General features: G+C 43.3%; 1 protein-coding gene across 4 annotated transcripts in view; it reads right to left on the minus strand.

The window, feature by feature from the left end:
• Positions 1 to 3,059: 3,059 nt before the first annotated feature.
• Positions 3,060 to 18,518, minus strand: part of ADAM8 (ADAM metallopeptidase domain 8) — a 168,929-nt gene continuing 153,470 nt past the window's right edge. Inside the window, exon 25 of one of the 4 annotated variants that reach the window (XM_086921842.1) lies at positions 3,060 to 7,623. In XM_086921842.1, coding sequence (XP_086777968.1) covers positions 7,576 to 7,623 — 48 coding nt within the window. In that variant the 3' untranslated portion in view covers positions 3,060 to 7,575. Of the gene's footprint in view, positions 7,627 to 18,518 lie in introns of all 4 variants that reach the window. The other 3 variants (XM_086921844.1, XM_086921843.1, XM_086921841.1) reach the window with 3 other exon arrangements.

An 18,518-nucleotide genomic window follows, 5' to 3' on the forward strand; every position in this document is an offset into this window, starting at 1 on the left:
CGTTGGCGTTAGAAGAGAGGGCTAGGGAGGTTTGAAGGAGTGATGCGGAGATCTGCTCTGTGGTGATTTTGTTCCAGTTTCTTTGTAGAGTTGGTTGGAGGTGGATGATGGGTTTCGGCTTGTTGTAGGTGAAGTGAACGCAGCTGTGGTCGGTCCAGAGGAGATCTGTAGTGTGGCTGAAGGAGACATGGTTGCTGGAGGTGAAGATGGGGTCGAGAGTGTGACCTGCGATGTGGGTGGGGGAAGTGACCAGTTGTTTGAGTCCGAGGTTGGCGAGGTTGTCTAAGAGGGTGGCGGTGTTGCGGTCGTTGATCTTTTCAAGGTGGAAGTTGAGGTCTCCCAGAAGGATGTAGTCTTTGGAGGGGAGCGCGTGTGGGGTGATGAAGTCCGTGATGTCTTCACTGAATTTTGCGCGTGGTCCTGGTGGTCTGTAGAGGAGGGTGCCTCTGAGTGTGGTCTTGGGGTCGATGTGGATCTGGAAGTGAAGGTGTTCGGAGTTGGCGAGGTTGGCATCAGAGCTGGTTGAGATGCGGATTGTTTTCTTATGGACGATAGCGATTCCACCTCCTGTATGGTCGGTGCGGTCCTTGCGTGTGATCTTATAGTCATCAGGGATAGCGATGGCGATGTCAGGGGCGGAGGAAGCGTTCATCCATGTTTCCGTTAGGAAGGCGACGTCAGGAGAGATGGTGTCTAGTAGGTTCCAAAGGTCAATGGCGTGCCTGTGGACCGAGCGGGTGTTGAGAAGGATGCATTGTAGGTGGTTGGGGTCGGGAATCTGTGGTGTGGTCGTAGCGGAGATGTTGTCGGTGCAGCTGAGTTTGCAGGAGAAGCAGGAGAAAGGTCCATGGGTGCGTCCAGGAGCGGCTTGGGCGCAGTTGGGGGCGCGACCGGGGTTAAGGGCTAGGAGGGTGGCGGCATCGTAGGTAATGCGGGAGGGGTGGGCAGCACGGGGACCAGGGGGTCTGGCGTTGGGCGCGGTCCAGGCGCGGACGGGCGTAGACGGGCTTACCTTTGGCGCACCTTCGGCGCGGGTTGGGCGCGGACGCTGCGCGTGAACGCTGCGCGCGGAAACTCCTGTCATATATGGAGAGTGGAGGGGCGAGGGCGGCTCAGCTGGGGGGGCGTGGCGGGCTCAAGGGACGGAAGTTGTAGCAAATGTACTATTCCCAATTTCATACATAGGATGTGCAATTTGTACACTGACTTTTATTGTGAATGGGAATGCAGTCAGTGAGTTTTGAGCCATAACACGTCTAGGCAGCATGCACCGCTTTCAGTCGTCACCTGTTTGGCAATTAAAACGCCGCCACTGTAAAATACCATTACAGTAGCCTTCTGGTGAACCTACTCGAGGTTCTTAACCAGATCACTACCTTAGAGCATGGTTTATCTCTGAATAGACTACCAAACCAACGCACTAATTTTATGTTGTATGTTTTATATGTTGTCTGTCACAATTTTGTTTCCACAGATCCAACGGGCACCTCCAATTTTGAGGCTACCCCACAAACCTGTTGGTTTGTTTACACATTTTGTCACTGTTTTTAACTTTCACGTCATCTGGTCAGAGTGGGCCTTAGTGTGCCCATACCGCCGAGGTACACTCTCCCATGATCCTGAAGAATGCCCAGTAAATGACAAGATAAGGGCAGAAATATGTCGACCCCACTCTAAGTGGAAATAGCCAAACGATTACATTTGGTAAATTTTCCCACACATAATTTTATTATGACCGATTGGCTAATGAATAAAAAAAAATTGTGAGACACAATCTGGCCATTTTTAAACACTCACCACACTCATCACCACCTTCACAAAAAAAACAGCTCCGCAGTAAATATGGCGTTGAAGCACACCGGGGAGGCATTCGGCTTCACCCAGTGGGGCCCAGTGATGAAGCATATCACAAACCATGTTGGTGAGTGAGGGCCTTCTATACAAACCAATTTGATTTGTATATTTTGTTCCATGCTTTCTGGTTTTTGTCTTGCTTTCTATGAATTTACACTCTCTTGTTGTTAAAATTAATCTCATAGGGGGACTGAGAGTGTACCCTTTCTCCCTCACTCTCTTTTTGATTGGTAATTTTGTGGGCTATGCCAAGATTTTATGGGGGGCTTATAACTCACCTATTGCTTTCATTGTCTGGCTTTATTGTCACTCTTATTCATCGCTTCTTATTCAATTAATTTCCTTACCCATTGTGTGTTTGCCCCTCTCCTGGATCAAAGCCTCTTTACCATCCTTTTGATTGGCTAACTTGTATCCTTCCACTGCTCACATTTAGGGAACCACTCTTTCTTTTCTGTTAAGCAGTCATCCAGAGTGCATGTGCTTTATAGCTCTCTGCCTCGTTTGCGTCTCACTTGCCAAATACCTGCCTTCCACGAAGGGTTGCTTTCTCTCTCTCTCTCTCTCTATCTCTCATTCTGCTCTTTCTCTTATGTGCTTCTCCCTCTGTCCAGGTGCTCTGTGCTGCTGTCTCATTCGTATGCTTCTTTCTTCTTCCAACTAGGCTTTATTTTTATTTCATCCCCCTAAAATCCTTGTTTCATTCACCTAGCCACTCTTACATTGCTCCACCACCCCTTGCAGCATTTACGTTGTTTTGTCTTTATTTTAAGGCCCTGGGGGCTGCCATTTGCTGTTAGGCTCTCCACTTCAAGAAGCAGCAACAAACACAACACGGTAGTCTACAAAAACATGCACATGGTTTGTCTTTAGAGTTAAGCAAGCCTTTTTTGACTATTTAGGCTAAAATAAAGATGTTATATATTGTAGAGCATCAAGAATGGAAGCCTTTGTGTCTGAAATTCAGAAATGTATTTTCCTCAGACCATATTTTCGATTTAGATAAGAGAAATCTGCCAAATAATTACCTTCCAAGTCCAAAGCAATTAACCTATAATTTCTAGAGTGCTGTTCATCTGCTGTTGAAATATCAAATAGGAGCACATCACACAAACACACACTGTGATTAGATAACTAATCCTTACATTCACAAGTGCAGTCACTCACTACATACCAAAGGCTGAGACTCATCCACACAAAATTCAGTTGTAGACTTTATTATTAGAAAAACATCTGATTTAAGCATTGCACAATATCAAAATCAATTTCCCAGATTTCACATATACATATTAAGAAGCACATTTGTTCATATTCATATCCATGTTCTGGTAGTTGAGAGAAAGGGAGTCTGAACCAGTCTTGCCACCTGGGCATTCTCAGCACAGAAATAAATCTAACTAAAACTCTCAACGTCGTTACCGAACAATTGCATAGGATTGTCAAAAGGACGAGTGAGGCAAACAGTAGGTTTCTTATAGTAAAACATTTTGACAGCGTACCCTGTAAAATCTATGGACTGCATGAGCCCTTGGCACACCCCCATCCCCCTTAACAATAGATGAGACATATTTGTAATGTGTGCATCAGCTTTAAGTTTAAACTCATAATGCATTTGCCATTCCTATGATATTCCACTTTGAACTGGGGAGAAATTATTCTTTTTCATGGTTACTCACTCTTAAAAGACTCGGGCGCATGAGTACAATATAGCACAATCTTCTAGGCACCCAATTCCATGTGCTGCACCTTGTAATTGCTCATTATGGGCATCTTGTACTAGCTATCCCTGTTCCAAGTTACACAAACTCATGAGAAAATCATTCAGACAACTTTCCCAGGGTATGGAATTAAAACCGAATACGGCTACTACGCCTGTGGAATTCTAGTACTAGCAACGTTTTCAACTTGGCCTCAATGCATGATGGGTTTGTGTTTTTTTAATTATTTTTATTTATTTTATTAGAAAGTTTTCAAAACACAACCTGACCCCAAAAGCCACCCAAGTTTTTAAGAAATAAGTAAAACTACAAGGGTGTGATGCCAAAGCTGACCTGTGGAATCATGCTGAAGGCCCAGTCCTTGAGTGATCTTGTGTAATGGGATGTTTTTCAGACTGTAGCTGGTAGTTCCTCTCATGTGTTCTGCTTTGGTAGGAAAGGAAACCAACAGCAGCTTTGTGACTGCATTACCACCGTGACAGTTCTCCCAAATATGCTTTGTCTGAAGAGACATACCCATCTCTAGGTGTGAGAGGAGGATAGATGAGGAAACACTGGGCAGCAATAGGACTAAATAAGGAAACTAAAACACTGTACTAAAGAGATGAATCTGCCCTGAAGTCACCAATTCCCCCAACTACAGGTTTATCCAGCTCTCGTTTCCCCCAATACAGTAGAGGTCAGGGTTTCTCCCAGAAGACTGACTAAGAAGCCCTTCACTTAATCTCTTGCACTCATAACAATTTCACAGTATGCAATTCCACACTCCTGTGACCATGGGCTTGTTATTCTGGGAGAACAGTGATAGACATGCCTTCTCCATCCCTGTAGTTCCGTGATGTCTGGAACATGCAAGGTTTTCCTGATGCAGGTGTGAGGATCAGGACTCCAGACTGGAGGGCAACATTGAGTTTCCTGACTCAACAACCCTCTTCAGAATCCTGGTCATGTATGTATGCACCTTATAGAGAAGTACCTCAAGCCCAAGACCCTCGCTAGTCCCTGACATCTTGAGTCAGTGCATTCTACTGCATTGTCAACAAATGAGCAGCTGCTCCCTTGTTGTATGGGTTCATGTACTCAGTTAAGGTCCCAAGAGGGGTGACATATGGTATATATTGGATCTCAGAAGTCAGAATCACAGCATTCTGGATGGTAGCCGACCAGATCAGAGCAGTCCGCTTTAGATCAGACTGCACTGAATCACACGCCTTAAGGAACTTCTGGTGTGAAACCTCTGCCTGGAATGTCCATAGTTCAAAGGATGGCCGAATACCAGCATTGTGTCCATTTGACCTTACACCTCAGTAGTATTCAGCATGCATTACATAACTTCTGGATTTCATACCTTTTGTAATGTATAACATAGCTCAGTCTGAACTGCCTTACCCACTAAATACTTCCACATCTTATGAAAAACATGTTATTGGCTTGCAATTGACCATCTAACTTTACCAATGTGAGGCCACCGTCTGGCTGCAATAGAATGCAAGTGATACAGAGACCACAGGACTAGGCTAGTCATGTGACATGCAGGAAACGATCTGCCACCTGCCCATTTGAATGACATTAAAAACAGTAACAAAACTTGCATTTTATGTTCACTAAAAACAAATAAAAAACACCTCCCAAGTAGTTTAGACCCGTTTAAACTACTCCCAAATCTGCAGCGAAGCGAATGTCCACAATAAGTGCAAGTACAGGAGAGAATGCATCAATTCTTTCTCATGCCAATAAAACACACTGTTAGTGTTTTTACAATGAAAATGGGTTACCCCATAGAAGAAATAATGGGTGTTATTAGGGGTGGCCAGGAGTTGAAGCTGCTGCCCTTGATTTGTTACCCTTTGGTACAACTGACACTGCTTTTGGTTCCTTGCCCTTTTCACGGCCCACGAAGGTAATACGAGGAACTGAACGTACCACTGCTTTCTATAGTGTCTACCTCTTCCACACCCCCTGGCTTGCAAAATAAATGGGGCACTGCAGAGGGACAAAGGGGTGGACAAGTATCCGCCATTTTGATGTCATTGGTTGTCAAAGAGTTTGTGATGCTAATTGGATACCCCTGGCATATGATGAAACAACGTCTACTGTTACAATTTGGCGTATGAGTGTTGTTGTCATCTCCCCCCACCCCATTAAAAGGCAAATTAACCTTATTTGCTGAGCAGGCGTTAGGATGCTTGGTTTAAAGTGTCACACAGTGGCCAAGCCCATATGAGGGATTGTTGATGGAATACCTGAGAAACCGGGAATGTTTGCAAACTGGAAGATTTCCTGGCAGCTGGAATGTCTGAAACAAAGGTAAGAGTAGGGACGGGTCAGTCAGATATCAAGCCTCTTGGGTCATTTTCAGATGCTGGAGAAGGACAGCCTATTAGTAGGACGTGGAGAGCAAAGGGGTGCTTTTCCGTGGTTGGAGGAAGAGTGAGCACCTCTATACTTGCCCTGGAATGTTGTGACCTCCCTATTCACTGATTCTACTGCTCTTATTGACATATCATGAGGCTCGCTCACCGATGCGAAGCTCCTATCCTTTGGAATGTGAAGTAACTTGGACACATGTCTTCAACTGCTCTCTCTGTTAGGAATGTTGGGTGCTCCTTCAAATGTCCTTAGGACCTGTTATTGGTATGGAATGGTGGGAGTCTGCTCACAGGTTCACATATCCTGCTTCTTTTAGGAACTATGAGGTGTTCATTTGCAGGTTTTCACCTCCTGTCGCTATAGGAATATCGGGGACCTCTCTCAGATTTCCCTCAATATCCACTAACTGTGTTGAAGTATTGTGACGCTTGCCCACATATCATCAACTCTGACTAATTTTTGGGAATGTTGGGAAGCTCTCGTGTAAGATCCCAGCTCTTCTTTGTCAAGAGGGTATGGTAGAGTTCTTGCTCAAAGGTCCACAACTCCAGCTGGAATGTTGGGATATTTCCTGGGCAAAGTACACCATTTATTATGGAGCTTCTGGGTTTGAACGGTCTGTTGAGAGTGGTGAAGGCTTTTAGAGGCACTGCTCCATTGAGACAACTTGACACTTTGATGTAGGCCCATCTGCCCAAGAAACAGAGGAAAGTAAGAGGGATTCTGTTATAATTAACAAAAATAATATTTTTAGTACAATGATGTGCTCGGCGAGACCTCCAGGTACCTGCTCCCGAGGGACAATATTTGGTCTGCTAACTATATTTTTGGAGAAATGGAATGAGGTTTACAAGTAGAAAAAAGTGCAACAGCAAACATAATTTTAAATTGAAGAGAACAAAAACATTCTTATTATTGCAAATATAGAAATTATCATACAACATAGTAAATCTACTTTTAGAATATTCCTGTAAACTAAGATGTACACTGCCTGTGCATTTGGCTACGTAAGCGGAAGACTTCTGCATATCATAGGCAAATGTCAATTGAGTGGTATTCTGAACAAATCTAGGTACAAGTTTTGACAGTTCCATCACAGCACCATTTGGTCAGGGTCCCTGGTATATCCATGATGACTTATTGATCGATTATCTTCTATAGATTTTATGATTATATAATCCTCAGATTTCACGTTTGTTGCTGAAACTAAGTCCACCACTAGAATGTGGCACACCTGGAGTGGGCCAGACTACTGCATTCAGGAAAGAAAGACTACATTTTGCAAACATGGTCAATGGATTCCAAGAGTCTTCTTGATTGTTCAGATGGAAAATATGTTGGCAGTGTTTGGACATAACACGTACTGATGGTAGGGACGCAGTTTAAAGTGCACATATTGGGGCTGCAGACAATCGAGGGACCCTCCATTTGATGCAATACGATTTAAAGCCGATAGATTCCTAGTGGGCCAGAAGATTCCACCTCTTATCCTGCAGTCCTAGAGGAAGAATGGATGTTGCGCTGTACCATACAATTGGAGGATAGGTGTCGTGGACACAGACCACCTAACCCCAAGCACACAGAGTCTGCATCACTTGTGTTGTGCGTCCCACGGCGATGTAATCAAATGCGGTCATCTAAGCTTCAGTGGTGGCTTCAAGGCGACCTTCGGGTGAGATATCTGCTTGGTAGGAGAAATTAAAGAGTTCAGCGTATTGTATTTGTATATTGGAAGCAGATTATGTCAACACTTTCCCCTCCCTTGTGAAATCTTGCACCAAATTCAAGACACGGACACCTGCTCACAGAGTCATGCTCTCTAAGAACTCCCAGTAGCTACTTGACCACTCTGATCACCTGAATAATGCAACACATACATTTGCTTATGGATGTGGTAAGGTAACACGTGAATGCACCCAGGACCTCATAAAAACAAATGTTATCTGAACTGTAGGTATATGAACCATCTCTAGTATGGGGAGTGTCCTACACTGCTGTGGTACATTGAGATAGCACTGAGAGGAGGGATCACCCCACTGCACTGTTGGAGCAGGCAAGCTCAGTCAAGGTGCCTCACTAAAGCATGACCACCCTACCATGATATACCAGTAGTGGAGAATCATTTTACCACAGAGCACCAGCAGAACACCATAGATCTACCACAGTGCACTGACAAGGCAGCTCTACCACAATGCACCAACAGAGCACGGCAACAATACCACATGTCAGTGAAAGACATCTCTACCACCCTGCTAGTGCACAGCAGGGTGGCTGTAGCACGGTTCATCGTCAAAGAATGACTATACCACTGTGCACTGACGGGAGAGTGAGTGTACTCTTGTTGGGGAAGCTCTACCACATTCCAGGAGCCAACCCCAATAGTGACTTTCTGAAGTCTTATTGGTATGTATGGCACCTAGATTTTACTTTGATATTTCAACATGTGGAATAGCATGAAACACAGTCCAAGAAATAAACATGGTGAATGACTAGAGTCCAGTTGTGACTATTCTTGAAGTCTAGCACAAACAGATATTATTTCCAAATACTAAGAAATGTTACGTATGGCCTAATATAATGCCGTATAAGGACAGGTGACTTTATTTACAAAATGGTCACAGAACTGCTGTGATGGGAATAATTATACGGGCGAATGCTTTCTAGAATTATAGTCACTCAATAAATTAAGCATAATAAACGAGATGACGTGGTCTGACATTACCACATATTCTATGTATGTCCCATCAGTATAACTGATAAGATATACATGTTTATGGTCCACATTGAGACTGGTAAAGAATTTCAAATTGGTAGAGTTGCATAACAGTAGCTTCTCAACTTGACATCTGTAGATTCACTTTGACATCTCATATAGATTCACATGCTGTGCGTTTTTGTTATCATGCTGCTTAGTGGTTGCACACGTAATTGTGCATAGCATCATTTAAAAAATATGTGGCCCATAAACACACCCTGATTCAAACTCCACCACAATGATTAGATTGTATTTTAATGCAGAGCATCTTTTTTTTTTTAAATTGTGTTTAAGATCTCCAGGTACAGCCCTTCGATATGAGAAGGAGGTTGATATTCATAGGCTTGTAAAGCCTCTCAACCATTCCAACCAACATCCACATTAAATCCTGCATCCGGTGCACAATTTACGTTTCAGTATTTAGATTGCAATGCAATGGGTAAAGCTGCATTGACATTTTGATGATCCTTATTGCCCCAGCATATAAAGCATATTTGCAGTAGCAAGGAGGAGGCACAAGATGTGGGGGTGGCAGCATAGACACCACCCCCTGGTGGCAAGGACAGGAATCGTCGGCATCCCCCCGCTCTTACATGTGGCCACGGGTGACAAACTCAGGGGCAACCGCGGGTGGCACAAGGTCTTGCTACGCCACTACATAACTGCCATTATAGTACCCACAAGCAGGAATGTAAAGCACCATTGACATGCCACTACTCCTCACTGCCCCAGCATGAAAGCACAATTACCATTTCAATAATGATATTGCCTTCTAGCCTATCGAGCACCAGCCCCATTCCATTGTACACACCACCTTCAGACATGTGAAGGTAGATTGCTATACCTGTAATCCTTTTTCCAGTCAGGTAATGCACTATTGCCATCACTTTCTATTCCAGCATCCACATTGCCCCCTAGCATGTAAAGCACTAATGCCACTAATCCTTCCCTGCACTGTTGTTTCTACATCCACATTGCCCTCAGGATGTAAAGCAACACTTCTATTATAATATACACTTATGTTATGTTATTTTAATGTTAATTTAACTTATAGTGCGCATGATTCACTCCGCTGATCAAAACACAGTAAAGGACATAGTAGTGGACAGAATGCACATAACTCCGGTCAGCACCCGCCGCAAGGTGCGCCTCTAAAATGATCATGATTCGCCTGCATGAATACAGTGACAATGGGAAGCTGCAGGCAATGGCACACCAGCAAAATTATGTTGAGTACAATGGGCACTGAATTAATTTTACCTTCACTGTGACTTAGACAGATTCAAATTGGAATATTTGACGAGGCCAAACATAAACTGAGAGGCAGTTAAAAAAAATTAGCAGTAGTAATTTTTAGACTGTACAGTTCAAAGTCCCAAACGATTCTCAATGTATTGTGCCCAGTCCTAGAGTTCTGACTGCCCACAAAACTCAATATAGAACCCACATGTTTTTCAATATGAGGGCAACATCTTATCTCTTGTTAATCAAAAATCCAGTCTTCTATTATAGCAGTAAAAAATGTAATCCCAGTATTCCTTTGTAACGTCTGAGAGACATAAACATCCCATATGCTCTACTACCTCCACCAGGACTGTGTGTCGATGCAGAAGAGAAAATAAATTTCTTTGATCCACCAGAGAAGGTGCTACATTATATCGAAACTCTAGGTCCAAGCGGGTAACAGTAAATATGTCGCGTAATGCTCTTAGATATAAAAGTAAAATCAGTAATAGTAATGCAGGGTACAAACTAATCAGGCAGTTATAGCTGAGGCAGAAACATGATAGACACAATAGGCAAGCACATGGTAGTAGCTAGCACACAAGTTATTTGATTGCTTATTTGTTAAGAATTTAGTTCAAACAAACTACCTGCCTACAACGTGTATCCCTTACAAACAGCGAGAAACAGAGGGACAGATTTATCAACATTTGGTGCAACGCAGAAAAACTACTTGCTGTGCTGTGTTGAATGGAGAGAGCAGAAGTGCACCATAATTACTAACATATGGCACATTCCTGCCCCCTCTCCGCGCTGGCACACTTGTGGCTGCCAAACGCCAATGCAGGTACCCTTGTGCCATGGTGCAAGGAGGTCTGCGGCACAAGCAGAATTGTTTTTATGCAGGAAGGCACACCTTCCTGCACAAAAACAATCCTCAGACACACTTTCCTCTTTCTATTTGTGCTGCAGAGTGCAGCACATGTAGAAAGAGGAAATACAGAGGAAAACTATACATATTTCTCCTTGTTCCATCTATGTTGGGAAGGAGTACCATTTTGACTCATTACCAGGTTTACTAATCTTAGTAAACCTTGGAATGCACCAAAACCCATGGCGGACGCGTGGGACACCCACACTTCATGCTTGGAACGCCTTCCCAACAGAGATTAGTGCAAGGGATCGACTTGCACTGCCTCTCGTAACTCTAGATTTACTAAGCCACGCAGAGCCACACAAGGTGGCTCTGCATGGCATAGTACATCTGACTTAAGAGCTTGCGTTGTCTTGCGTCATCTTTCGTGACGCAACGGCGAAGCAGCTCTCGATACATCTGGGCCCTAGTTTGACCCTGTCACTGAGGGAGCACCAGATTAGAGCTAATATAATTGAATACCTAAGAGATAAATGGTATCAATCTATTATACCTTTTGTTGAAACCAGGATAGCGAGTTGACAACATGGAAGGAGGGGTTGTTAGGACCCTCGGATTAGAATACAGTGGAAGGATACTTGTGCCATTGACTGACAAACCAAATGTGCACCATATGAACCACTTACCAGTCTCAGGAGCATGATATTGCCCACTGTATGGTACCAGAATACACACACACACATATATATATGGCCGACAATGTATTGACTTGCATGGTTGGAGGGTTGATGACCTTTTCTATGTTCATGAAATGTTTTCACATTGTGTATTTAACATGTCGATTTGGGATAATGGTTATCGTGTGATCAAGACACCTTGGTGTGTCGAAACGCGTAGCGATATCCGGTGATTAAAACCTCACAACTGAAATCCTTGAGTGCGCGACTTCTTGCTTCATTGCAAAACTTTGGAATTGTTTATTGAAACTTTCGGCTGAGGGTTTGCCGAATTTTCGCGCCACCTGACCACGGGAGGAGGTCCCAGCAGAACCCTGTGTGCTTCGGATTATATTATGGAGGGACCCAGTGCCAGCCGCTGAGAACACCATCGACTTTAACTTGGAAACGTATCCCGGAACAGCACCGCCTTCAACTCCCGCACGGGTAAGCCTTTCTGTGTTTCCCGCCGTGTCAAGGGGAGAGCCGGCATCTCCGTGCTGGTTCCCTTCTGAGACTGGCGGTGCGCGTAGAGAGTGTGCTGCCCCGGTTTGAGTGAGGGTTGGAAGACGGACTTGAAATAATCGAACTCACGAGCTGTAGTCCCGATTCGGACTCAATTCTCCGTTATTCTTTCAGTGTGCTTTCCGGACGGAACATTAGCGGCATCAGGAACTGCTTATTTAAGCGGGAGGATTTTCAGTTCAAAAGCTCTTTACGAACACTGTTTTTTTGAAACGGCAAGCCTTTCCGTTTCTAGCACCGGACATATACCATCAGTGCCAAGCGTTGTTTACTGTGCAAGTCCAGTTCATTCAACTTACTGGAGTTATAAGACTACAGAATGGAGGAAGAGGGAGAGAGACGTAAAGAGGCAGTAGCCCTGTTTGCCAGAGCACCAGGCAAAGGGGGAGCAGGGGCGGCAGTAATGGAAAGACCCACAAGCAATCCCCTGAATATGCAATTAAGAAAATATGAAAAACTTAAAAAACAAGAAAGCGCTAGGTGGTGGGAAGCCACTTCCTTACAGGACTACGTGGAAAAAGAAATGGTACCCCGTGGTCTAAGGATTTATATAACACCATCCCATGAGTCACCCAACACCAAGATGTTGGAGGAATGGGCACAAAATTCAGCGGCCAGTAGTAAGAACATGCTTTGCATATTGATCAAATATGCATGGGAAGATCGAGAAGATATCCTAAAACAAATTAGAGAACTAGAGGAAGAATTCAAAAACAGCAGGGACCAAGATATAATTAACAAATTTATGGATGAACTAAAAGGCCGACTAAAAAACCATGAGGATGACATTAAATATCGCAAGCAGCGCAAATTACACAGGGACTGTGGGGACTATGACAGTGGGAGGATCCTTACTTATAGCCCAAAATATGATTACCTGTACAAACAAACTACTCCACAAATACAAACATCAGACAATGCGGAAGCCAGAGCTGACAGCGTGACAGTGAGCAGCGCTAGTGGATCAGAATCTGATGCATCAAAGAAAACTACAAGTACCCTGTCAGAAACAGAAGTTACTAAAAAACCGGCGAGTTTTTTAGACGAGTTCAGAGTGCTCAGGACCCGGCGCAAGAAGGAAACGGAAACAACCCAGCAACAAACCTTCCAGAAAAGAACAACACGAGGAAGACCAAGGGGACAAGCAAGAGGACGGGGAGATCACGCCAGAGACGCATCAAGCTCCAGCAGAGACGAAGAAAACAACAAAAAGCCAGTGGGAAACAAAAGAGGTGGCTACAGAAGAAGGAGATAATCATGGATGACGCTATGGTAAATAAAACTATAATCAATTTGTCATCTAGATCACTAACTCTTAAAGACAAACGAACCCTATGTCTGGGACTAACTTTTTGCCCAACAGAACTATTTGATTATGCTGGGACTAGAGTGGACATGTTTAAATTTGTCCGTAAAATGAAATTGAAAAAATGGCACTCATTGAGACCAGATAGAGTAGCACCAGAAATTGTGTTTGAAGAAGTTTTACCTGAAGTAACTATAGGTGACATGGACACCCTCCAAGATATATACTCCTTGGCGGAGTTGTCCAGTGATAGCCAACCGAATAGCTCCATAATGGGAGTAAGGGAGACAAGAACTGACAGGGCGGCTTGTACTTCTTTTAAACCTAAATCTATATTCTGTCCTATACTACCTCATGATGCAATCGATACTTTCCATGAAGTAGTCACCAGGGAACTCATCAAATTGAAACATAAACAAACTAAAGTAGGGGTGAGAAACTTCAATCTATCTAAAGAACAGATGGATTTTATTTTCTCACTAGCTGATGACAAAGATATTATTTTGAGGCCTTCAGACAAAGGAGGCAATATTGTCTTGTGGGGCAGGGATCTGTACATTACTGAAGCTCTTAAACAACTAGAAAGGAGCGTATTCTACTGCAAGTCTAACTCTGATGAATACAATTCCAGCATCACTGAAACATGGGATAGCTTACTGGAGTGGAGAAATGAAGGACTCCTGTCTTGGCAGGAATTCTGCTTTCTCAAAAAGGACTACCCTAAGATGCCGATATTTTACCTTCTCCCGAAGGTTCACAAAAATATCAGTGAACCTCCGGGCAGACCCATCATTTCTTCAATAGGGAGTGTCAATGAAAACTTATCCGTTTACATTGATCACTTCCTACGTGAATATGTTTTTCTTCTCCCTTCCTACACTAGGGACACCACCGATTTCCTTAACAAAATCGAAAACATTGTGTGGGTGGAAGGGGCATTACTCATCACAATGGATGTAAATGCCCTTTACACCATAATTGACCATGTCCAGGGTATGGAGGCTTGTTACCATTTCCTTAAACAAAGAGAAATTGGCTACAGAGACCACACATGCATGCTTGTTAACATGATGAAACTATGTTTGAAAAACAATATTTTTCTGTTTGATGGGTCCATCTATAAACAAACTAGAGGTGCGGCCATGGGTTCAGCATTTTCCCCAAACTTTGCCAATCTTTTCCTAGGAAAGTGGGAGGAGGAGATAAGAGAAGATAAAGATCTTGAGCCATACTTTACCAAAGTTCAAACATGGATAAGGTACATTGATGACTTGTTCATCATCTGGCAGGGCACTGAAATGGAAGCTGTTGAATTTATTGATAAACTGAATTCAAACAGCTACAATATATCTCTAACTTTCAACATCAGCAACAAAAGTGTCGAATTCCTTGATACCACTATAGAAGTTACAAATGGTCAGCTCACTTCTAAACTCCACAGGAAAGACACTTCAGGGAACAGCCTTCTTCACGCCCTCAGCGCCCACCCTGACCCTTTGAAATGGAGCATACCTTATGGTGAGCTCTTAAGAGCTAGGAGAAATTGCAGCAATCAGGAAGGTTTCATTGAAGAACAAGAAATCATGCTAATTAGATTCAGAGAACGAGGTTATCCTGAATGGGTCCTCAACAAAGCTGTTAAAAAAGTGAATGAAATCGAGAGATCCAGTACCTTGATACCTAAAGTTAAAAATGAGCCTGCAACCTCCGATACTAGACTCATCACCACCTTCCATGACCAGTCCCGCAAAGTTAAAAAAATCATTAACGACAACTGGAAAATATTACAAGCAGACAACATCATAGGCCCACAAATTACTGAGAGACCACAAATAACATATAGAAGAGGCAGGAATCTCAGGGATATTTTGGTAAAGAGTGACATCAGTGAGACCAAGAAACAACATATCCAAGGGCTTAAAGGTTTTTACCCCTGTGGACATTGTCGGGTATGTGCGGCTAGTGTCATGGTCAAGGAAATAGAAGTCCCAGGCACCCAAGTACGTAGAAAGATTAAGCAATTTCTTACATGCAACACCAACTTTGTCGTATACATCCTGGAATGTCCCTGTAACATCAAATATGTGGGTAGCACCACATGTATGGCCAAAAAACGCGTCCAAGAACATCTTAGAGCCATTACTAATAAGGATGCCAAATACCCCATAGCTAGACATTTCCAAGAGGTTCATAAATCCAACAATTCCCTGTTAAGATACTATGCTGTAGAACAAGTGAATATAGGCAGAAGGGGTGGCAATAGAGAACTGGCTCTTAGAAAGAGAGAGTCACGTTGGATTATGGAGCTCGAGACCAGGTTCCCAGGAGGCCACAATATGGATGAGGAATTAGCAACTCATCTCCACAATGAATAGACGTGTTGCTATGTTGTTATGCTCAATCTGAAGTTTTTCTGTAGTCAAAATTGATACTCCATTATATAGAGTTGTTGTCTGTGAATCTTGCATGGTTATCAGAATGTTGTAGTAACATGTATATCATGTATATGTTTTAAACCATTTTAATCTTGTACTGTTAATTTTCTTTCAGGAGATTAGAAAGGGGAACTGCACTTTGTCTGACCACCTCACCACGGCCCCACTCATCTCCAAGCTTGAATGGAAGAAATCACCTCACTCTGTTTAAAGATAAGACTTTCACTATGGGCACTTTTTCCTCCTTTTTGTGAAACATAATTATTACTTGTCCCTCCCCTACATGAATGGTCATGCAATTGTTTTGGGCCATTTACCCCCCTACTATTCCTTTTTTGCACTAGACATCTGGTATTGCTGGGGATCGTGTGGTTCAATTCTTGCTACACGAACCAGAATCAGGGGGGCACTAGACCGCCAGCATATACAATTATATTATTTGTATAATTTCAATTCTGTCTAGTTTTGAGGCTTAGGCACTACACAGGGCTCGTGTAGTTTAACTAATCGCCACACCTATCAGTACCAAGTGGGCACTAGACCGCTAGTATAGGTTTTCTGAATTTTGAAGCTCTCAGCATTGCCAGGACAATTCTGACACCTCACTTGAGGTCACGATGTTTTCATTTATACATGGTTGAAATGTTGATTAGTTTATTGGTCTAATCATTTTACTTTAAACTGCTATGCAATATGAAATATGGTTAAATTACTCTTAACCCTGGTTGATTTAAAGAATGCGTAAATTTTTACAAGGTTTTTTGATACCTTTACATACCTTTTTTCACGAGTGACCCCACTCCAATATGGCCGACAATGTATTGACTTGCATGGTTGGAGGGTTGATGACCTTTTCTATGTTCATGAAATGTTTTCACATTGTGTATTTAACATGTCGATTTGGGATAATGGTTATCGTGTGATCAAGACACCTTGGTGTGTCGAAACGCGTAGCGATATCCGGTGATTAAAACCTCACAACTGAAATCCTTGAGTGCGCGACTTCTTGCTTCATTGCAAAACTTTGAAATTGTTTATATATATATATATATATATATATATATTTATCTTGCTACTAAAATATAGTGGCAAAAATATTGAGAGGTTAAGTAGACCCACAAATGTATTGGTTTGCTATACTTACCTTCACACATATATTCCAATATATTAAAGTACATTGATTTCAAAGAATAGTATATACTTACCTATATAGGACCAGATGTATCAATGTTTTGCGCCATGTAAGGCAACGCAGGGCGACGCAAAACCTAGATTCAGATTTACCAAGCCACGCAAGGCCACCCTGTGTGGCCCTGCATAGCTTGGTAAATCTGGTGTAAAGGAAGGCAGCATAAGTTGCAGTCTTGAGTTACCCTGCGTGGCGGAGGCTCGACATAGGTGCAGTGTAGGTGTTCTCAAGTATCCACTCATGTGTTCTGACGCATTCCCAGATTTACCAACAGTGGTAGACCTGGGAATGCGTCAAAATTGTACACCTTCCCACCAGAGGCTCAACAAGGAGAAATATATTGTTTCCTCTTTATAGGTGTACTTCATTCTGCAGCACACTTAGAAAGAGGAAAATGCCTCTAAGGATTGTTTTTGCACAGGAAGGTGCCCCTTCCTCCTTAAAAACAATCCTACCTACAATGCAGGCCTCCTTGCACCATGGCTCAAGGGTGTCTGTGTTGGCGCAAGGCAGCACATTGTGCGTCAGTGCAAGGAGAAAACAGGAATGCGTCATGTAATGTTAAATATGGCGCATTCCTACCAATTCACTTTCACGCATTGCTATGCAGCAAGATGTCTTGCTGCACTGCATGAAACATTGATAAATAGGCCCCACAATATTTTGGTTGTTGATATGTTTGCTACAATATTCTCATGGTAAAATAATTCAGTGATTCATATTCTGACATACAACATCACAGTCTTAACGTGTGCCCAGTCTTAACCTGAATTGTCAAGGGTTCAATGGAGTAATTGACACAGAATATGATCATATTTAGGAAAATGAATTGTCCAAATAGCAATGCTATAAGGGACTCTCCTAATAGCTCTAACAGGTGCTCTGGGTGCCCTCTTTGGTAGATTGACAGATTTACTTAACGCCTATGCACTTCATCAGACAAAGCTGTCCCCTCTTGCCACTCCTTTTCGCTTTGGCTATGGAGTCAATTGCGATTTTGCTGCTCAGAGAATTAGAGCCCTGAGGTATATGAGTGGATGAGCATAACCATGCTCTCTCCTTATACCCAGACGATGCCCTGTCCTACTTCCATACGACCACAGAGTCATGCCATTATTGCTCCAGTATATGGCGGTCTTCGTCAAGTCTCGGCTCTACGAGTCAACATCTGTAAGACCTTAATGTTCCCACTTAGGAGGCTGGTCAAAGTGCCACCCGAGTGACTGCCTGAGATTGGAATCTGCTGGGAGAGGGAGAGTTTCAGTTACCTGGGACTCATGGCCATGCATACAGAAGATGCATTCAAGTGCATAAATAGGGACAGGGTGTTGAAGGGCCTGACCGTGTTGATAGAGTTCTGGAGGACACTGCCTCTGTTGCTGATTGAACAGGTGTCAATTGCCAAGATGGTCTTCCTCCCTCGCTGTCTTTACCTTGCCCAGAACACACTGTTCCCTGTAGAGGCGCCTTTCTTTTGCCTCCTTGACAGCCTCTTGATCTCCCTGGTTTGTGGGGAAAAGCGCAGTCGGGTTGCCCTGTCGGTTCTTAAGAG

The sequence above is a fragment of the Lissotriton vulgaris genome, chromosome 5 (assembly GCF_964263255.1).
Source record: "Lissotriton vulgaris chromosome 5, aLisVul1.2, whole genome shotgun sequence".
Taxonomy (NCBI): domain Eukaryota; kingdom Metazoa; phylum Chordata; class Amphibia; order Caudata; family Salamandridae; genus Lissotriton; species Lissotriton vulgaris.